Raw genomic sequence first — 7,500 nt, 5'->3', positions numbered from 1 at the left:
TTTCATGCATGTAAGCCATTGCAAAATTTAGGGTAAGAGCATGACAAAACTGAACAATTTAGCACAATCTAACTGAGAAGTGTATGAGCAACAGTTTAGACTTCTGCCAACCAGTTTGTACTGGCATTTGCACAGTTTAATTGAGTATGTATGAGCCCCCTTACAGCTTTAAACCAATAATGCCAGGAGACACAAGATGACAGTCCTATTACATCATACCCCCATACGTTGAGATGACTGACATACTTGGGTCATGGGCAGTCAAGCCTGCTCCAAATTAGGCATATCAAACAATTGTGCACTTGTTTGACCCTGGTTACATTCTTTGAAGTGATATAACCCATCAAAAGTAAGCTTAAAGCCTCTTTTTTAGCCTTATTACCTAAAAAATAGTATATGTCACCATCAAGAGCAGAGAGAGTGGGGTCATTTTATGTTTCATGTGCTTCTAATTTTCCCTTGAGAAGCTGTCTCGGCATGCACCCTAAAACACTGTTCAGTATTTCTCTGGTTGTGATTGGATTAAAGACATGTACAAATATAATATACTTACACATACCTATGTACAATAGATATAAACATGTGCTCATGTGCATAGATACATACAAACACACATACACACACACACGCACACCCACACGCACACACACGCACACACACACACGCACACACACAAACACAAACACACACATACACACCTTGGCCCCTATAAGAGGTGGTGAACCTCCATGTAAGAACTAGTGGAAGAGTGACAGTCTTTAAACAGCTTGACTCTTTTTATTTCTTATGAGCATAACACAAGTAAATGAAGACATAATACACAAGACTGGAAAAGTACTTGAGCAGTGGAGAGGTCGGCCAGCCCTGGGGAGGCCTGAGTTAGAGGGGTCTTAACCCAGTAACAGCAACTAGTGAACTCTCTCTGCCTGGGTCACACCAATGAATGCCTTCTTAAATGGCCAGTGGTGACCTATGCAGATAGAAGCAGATGACCTGGCTAATTTTAAAAACATACGGACATCATGGAAGCCATGTGGCTTGGTCTGGACTTACATGTATGCCATATTGCTTGGCAAATAGTGCTTGAGCAGTGGCATGGCCAGCCAGCCCTGGGGAGATCCAAGCTGGAAGGATCTTACCCCAGTAACAGTGGCTAGCTCTCTGCTAGCTCTGCCTGGGTCATGCCAAAATGTGACCTACGCTGGTGGAAGCATATATCCTGGGTAATTTTAAAAGCACATGGACATGATGGAAGCCTCGTGGCTTGGTCTGTGAGTTAAATGGATTATACACATACCATAGTTCCCCCCCCTCCCCATCGTGCTCTCCACTCCTGCAACAAGCTGGTCCAAATCAAGGACCTTATGGATCACTACAAGAACTGCCGAATCCCAATGATTGTCAAGCCAATTAATTAACATTAATGCTATATTTGAATTATTGTTATTGCTTAAACTGTCTCAGTAATGTTTGCCTCACCTACTGTACTTCCATTCTTCTTCTGTTTATTTTCAGCCTCTGGCTGCATCTCCTCTCAGTATACCATAAATTATCATTATTGTTATTATTACTATCATCATTATTATAACACACACATACACACACACACACACACACACACATGCACAAGCATACACGCACCCACACAAATGCAAACATATATATGCATGCTTACCTTAAAACTTACCTTAGCCCAGCTCTTTTTGGCTTCTTTTTTTTCCCTCTCTTGCATTCGATACTCTTTACTTGTGATACATCATCCATGTCAAAAGTAACATCTGATCGTTCTTGTTCCAGTACCTTTGTTTGGAGAATACACTCATTTTCATTTTCTTCATTATTTGTAATCTGTTGTTCTTCACCAGCACTTTTAAATTTCTTCTCTACATGCTCTTCACATTCATAAGAATCATCATATGATTTTCTAGATGCCTTCCTTGTGTTTTTGTTTGAAGAAAAGCCTCCTTCATTGGTGTACATTGGAGAAGTATCTACAGTTTTTGGATTGTTGTCTGTCGTAGGCAATGCAGAACTATTTTCAGATGTATTATAGCAGGATTCTTCCTCCAAAGCACCCATATATGTACTGTAATTTTCAGTGTCAGAATATTTGAGGTTTGCAGATCTATTGAAATATTCTTCAAGTTTGTCTGTTTTGGTAATACCACTCAGCAACAAGAACCTCCTCAAATGTATCCAGTATCTTTCTTCTGAATGTTTGTCATAAAGAGCATCTAACTTCTTTTTTTCTTCCCCCTCATTTGTTTTTAGATTAGAGTTAGATTTGTCACTGTTACTGAAATCAGTTTTGCTTTCATTTCCTTCTTGTGTCTGTGCTTCTATTTCCATAGCTGAATCCTCTTGTTCTTGGGGGCAATTATGTAAAAACTCCAGGTCTTCTGTTACCTCTCCAAGGCCCTCTATAATCAAGGGTAAAACATCAGGGTAATTTTCTATATATGAGTCATACCACTCAATATAATCTGGTTTACAGAGTTTTTTATATTTGTGCACCCATGAGAGTGAGATGTACACTTCCTTCCATGCTTCCCAGTGAATCAACCAGTCTTGCCATATCTCTATAGGTACATCTGGAGGATATGTTTCAGTCTGGAATACAATAGTACATCATATATCAGACATACTGAACAATAGCTAGAAATATAATATAAAACAAAAAATTATATTTCTGTAACTCTACAAAGACACTCATTTTATCATGCAATTAAAGAATGCACTCTACCAAGTAAAACTAATAATCCTTTAGAATCAAACTATCAAATACAGTTTATCATATTCTCATAAAAAAATCTTAAGAGCAGAAAACATGCAAATATTTTGTTCCAATAGACAACAGTGAGTCATAAATAAGGAAAAAGAATAATAAAAGGAAGAAAAAACATAAAAGGATGTAAACACAAAATTAAACGCCCAAAAAAGAAGAAAATATTAAAAGAGTAAAGAGTAAAAGAATGAGACAGAAACAGAACATATAAAACAAATTAAAAGAAGAAAAAATAAAACAGAAGTGCTAAAATATTACCATTTTACAAGTGCTCAACCCCCACAGAGTCACTTTGTAGACCGTATATGACGTCAACTGATTTTTCTTTCCATGAATTTTCAAGATTTTGTCAAATATTACTGGTATTAATACTGTTATCTTTTTTATTGCTGACATAATGTTATCAGTATGTTAATAGCAATGAAAAATAAAAGAAGCTCTTCCATAAATCGAGGAAAAGAGTAAACAAGTGAAATAAGTAGAACTAGTAACTGACTACTTGGTGACTAAGCACTTGTGGAGCAATGTAGGTGTATACACAATGAATAAACTAAAATCATAATGTTACAATGGTCATGGCATATATGTCAAGCTTCCCACCCACTGGCACCTGGTTGGTGGTAGGGCTTAAAAGACAAAGTCTGAGGCCCAGTGTAGGGAATCACCCCTACCATGGACCTCATCACTTGCCTCATCCAATTTTACATAGTTTTTACTTCTCCCCCTTTCTTTTTCCTTTCTGTGCTGAAAGGGTGAAGGGCTTGCTTTGTGTCAGACCTGAACGGCCTTTATATTCTGTTTGCTTTTCCCTCTTTACCCTTTTCACTAACATACTAACCTACAGTACCTACAAACCTTTGACATATGACATATTATGTCCTATTTGCTAACTCATTTTGCCATTTTTGCCACAATACTTTATCATAGTGCTGTTTGACCTTTCCTTAAATAGGGGCTTCATCCCCAAGCCTCACCATTTTGCAATATATTGAATAGGCCTCAAATAACCTTAGATAATGATGCAGCCAAAAATTTTAAACAAACATATAAAATGAAATAAATATGTAGGGGTAGGTTATTTTAGCCAACCACCTCAGGTTTATTATTTGAACAATAATAGCATCAATAATTTTGGTAGTGGTTATGATTATGATGCAGATATCAATAATGGTGATGATAATAACAAATATTGGTATGGGTGATAATAATGATAATAAGTCTCATACAGTAGGGATGCACAACCATCTTTCCCTACAATGGATATTCTACAATGTTGAATACCTTCTAAAGGTTAACAAGTTGCTTTATGATATGCAATTTTAATATTCCTACCTTCACTTCTTCAACAGCTTCACCACAGGGTCTTTCTTCATCTTGTTCAGCATCCTTTTTTGGGCCTTTCTTTGTATATTCACTAGTAAAGTTAAAATGTTAGCATTAATATCATGGTTCACTTTACACCAATATTCAATTATTATAATTTTGGTTAAATTTCTAAAATAAACATCATCTGTAATCTTGTATTCAATTTCTTATTGGTTGAATATTGGTACTATAATAACTACATAAAAAAAACATCATATGCATTTGAAGACTGTGAAGAAAGTCTGGATTTAAAATAACATTTACTACTTTATATAATAAATGTACAAAACATTGCCATTTCTACCACCTTTCTTATAGAGTACATCCTCTTACTTTGCAACTTTGTACTGTGTATCATTTAGAAATACCTAAGGGGGAGGGTAGACTAAAAATGGTGTTATTTAATATCTTAAAACTTCATTAGGCTACTTAAACAAGAGATATATTACTTTTACATACAATAATGGTCAGGTGAGGTCAGTCATAAATTGTGCAGTGATATAGGATAGTTCATGGCTTTCCAGCGCAGAGTAGATAAGCGTGTGAAACATTGCTGCAAAATAGTTATTTTACCAAAAGGAATCAAAGGTTACAACACTGGAAGAATGGTTAATGATAAATGGTTGGAACAAATAAATGTGCTAGATACCAAAGGTCATATAGCACTGTGGTGAAGTATTGTGGCAATAAGGGTAAAGAAGAGGTAAAGATTATCATAAAATGTGTTAGATGTTAAAGATTAGAGAGTGCTATAGGATGTTATGTAATGAAAAGGGAAAAGAGGGGAGCAAATAAAGTGAAGAAGAGTTTAGTAAAAGTAAAAGAAAAAAAAGGGAAGGGTTAAGGTTGCTTGAGTGAATTGCAGTGTATCTGTGGCTGGGGAAGGAATAGGGACATTGTTTAAGGAAAACAGAGGTGGCTGTTGGAGGAGAATAATACAGGGGATGAGATAAGGGGCCTGGGGAAGGTGGTAAAGTATCAGGAAGAGTGTCAGGAGCGGAGGAGTCTGGAGAAGGACACTGTTGTGACAGAAGGGATCCCTGTGAGCATTCAGGTGGGAGCAGTAGAGAGGAAAGGGTGTGTTGGGAGAGTGTAGAAGGAAGGGGGGAACATGAGGAGGGGGTAGGATGGTTATCAGCGAATACTTTAAAAGTAGAGGGAATGGGATCAGTTGGATTGGAGGGTGGAAGAGAGAGTGGAGTGTTCCCTTGGGTCATCTTTATCAAGTTTTAGATGTCTTCAAGATTATCTGGAGGGGAGTTGGGTGCAGATGACTGAAAAACAAAAGTTCTCTTGGAGACATAGTTGAATGAGAAGAGTGTTCTCAGAGTAAGGAGCTGTGGGGGGGGGGGGGAATCACAAGGAATCTATCCCTCTTGGCATGGCCAAAGAGTACTCAAAAGGTTTGCATAAGTGGAAGCAGTACAGGGATGAGGGCAGGAGGATGATGGGGTGGAGTGGAATGGAGTAGTTCTGTGGGGGAGGGGACAATAAGGATGAAGAGTAGTAATAAGGGAAGCAAGGGTAGACAATGACGAAAACTGTGCAGTAGGAGATGGAGTGGAGAATGTTGGGAGAGAGGAATGGGTGTATTCTGAAGTAATGATCTGGATGGGTGGTTTGGAATGGATAGAGTTGTCAGCAAATGTCGGGGAGGGGGTATTAGTATCAGTGGTTAGAGCTGTAGTAAAACAAGGGGAAGGGATCAGAAAACCAACAAAATCAATTTCAGATAGGCTAGTTGATGTAGGGGCAAGCCTTAATGGCCCTAATAAGGGTAAACAATCATCATTACTGGCCATGGTGAACACGAATAAAATGGGTAAGATGGGGTAAGGTCCCCACAAAGGGTAAGAGCTAGGTGATTAACTAAGGGAATACCATGTCCATGGGACAGAAGAAGGGGATGAAGATGGGGAGGAGGAAGGGGGGAGAAGAAAAGACCATGCAAAATTAGTTGAGGCAAGGGTTGAGGTCTAAGGTAGGGGCAATCCCCTACACTGGGCCTCAGTCTCCGTCTTCTAACCCCCCCCAAAATAACAATGAGCAAGGTATTCTGAGGGAACACTGGAGGAAAGAAGAAAAAAGGTAGCATGATTATACTTTTCAATTATATCTCAGAAGAAATAAAGTTAGACATGGAAGAATTTATCATTTTGAAGAAAGGGAAGTGAAGGTAACAGTAGAAGTTAAGAGTAAAATATGTAAAGCTTTTGGCCATTTTTTCTATTCATAAACCATCATTTACATAAGAAATACATTATATATACAAAAAGTAAGAGCAAGATGAAATCGTAAAGATGGAAACCTTGGGGGGATGGGGAATGTGAGAGTACTCCATATAATTCAGTGATTTCTACTATATAAATTTCTTTGAGCCACAGTATGCTGATCATGTTCTTGCAAAGTAGGAGGGCATATTGTACATCTACCTATGTTTTACAGTATAATAACAAATTACCTAAACATTACAATATCTCACACTTGGAGTTAAATCCCATACCTGATTATTAAAGAAGACACATAGCATTCAATGATACCGCCTCCCTTATCCTGTGATGTTGCCTCTGCATTTTCTCTACTTGCTTCAGTTGCAGAGAATCTTAAAATGGCTCTTCCATGCCCCCACCACTCTGTCTTTATGAATGTTGGTACGTTCATATTTCTGTAATAGTCAAACATAAAGTAGAATTAGTCAGGTTTTAGGCAAATAATCAGAAGAGGACCATACAGATCAAAAGTTAAAAACATATCTATCAGGCATAAACATGATTGGCAGAAAGTAGATAAGGCAACAAATGCTTATCAAAATCTGTGATTCTTATGCTTGTGTAACTGACTCTTTGGCCTCTGTGCTTCACACTTTGATATCTTGTCAACCTCTCTGACAATTCATCAAGAAAGACAGAGCCAGCTTAAGGTTCATTGTGAAAAATATATGTGTAGTAGATTTGTTAGCCTCTGCCAGAATACAAAGTCCCAACACAGCTTCCATTGATGATCTGATTCTGAATAATTGCCAGATTTCAAATACATATCATTTTAGAATAATCAAGTTGCATTATACAAGGAATTATGATGCAACTACACCAAAGACATATTGCTGTATTTGGAAGTCTTCTTCCAAGTTGGACAAATTGGACAAGATGTTTTAACTGTTAACTTTTGTTTCCTGGACAATTTGTCCATTTTGCCCAGCTTCATAGCCGGGCAAGCAGGACAAGATGACATCACAATAGCACTTATATGTAAATAATGACAGTTGAAGGCAACCATAAGATATTAATAGGTAATTGCCCTTTACTGTTATTATGAAAGAGTATTTTTGTGTTTGTCAGATGCAGGTAAGT

The 7,500-nt window shown here is 37.6% G+C and overlaps 1 protein-coding gene across 3 annotated transcripts in view; it reads right to left on the bottom strand.

Moving 5' to 3' along the window:
* Positions 1–7,500, bottom strand: part of Tgs1 (Trimethylguanosine synthase 1) — a 31,749-nt gene that overhangs the window by 14,738 nt on the left and 9,511 nt on the right. For all 3 annotated transcript variants that reach the window (XM_070136617.1, XM_027354888.2, XM_070136616.1), the window contains exons 2-4: positions 6,654–6,815; positions 4,118–4,199; positions 1,688–2,610 (exon numbers count right to left, since the gene is read on the bottom strand). In XM_070136617.1, the coding sequence (XP_069992718.1) occupies positions 1,688–2,610; positions 4,118–4,199; positions 6,654–6,811 (1,163 nt within the window). In that variant the 5' untranslated portion in view covers positions 6,812–6,815. The remainder of the gene's footprint in view (positions 1–1,687; positions 2,611–4,117; positions 4,200–6,653; positions 6,816–7,500) is intronic.

The sequence above is a fragment of the Penaeus vannamei genome, chromosome 22, assembly GCF_042767895.1.
Source record: "Penaeus vannamei isolate JL-2024 chromosome 22, ASM4276789v1, whole genome shotgun sequence".
Classification (NCBI taxonomy): Eukaryota; Metazoa; Arthropoda; class Malacostraca; order Decapoda; family Penaeidae; genus Penaeus; species Penaeus vannamei.
Note: the sequence above shows the minus strand (reverse complement) of the source record. Positions and strands in the feature narration are given on the sequence as shown.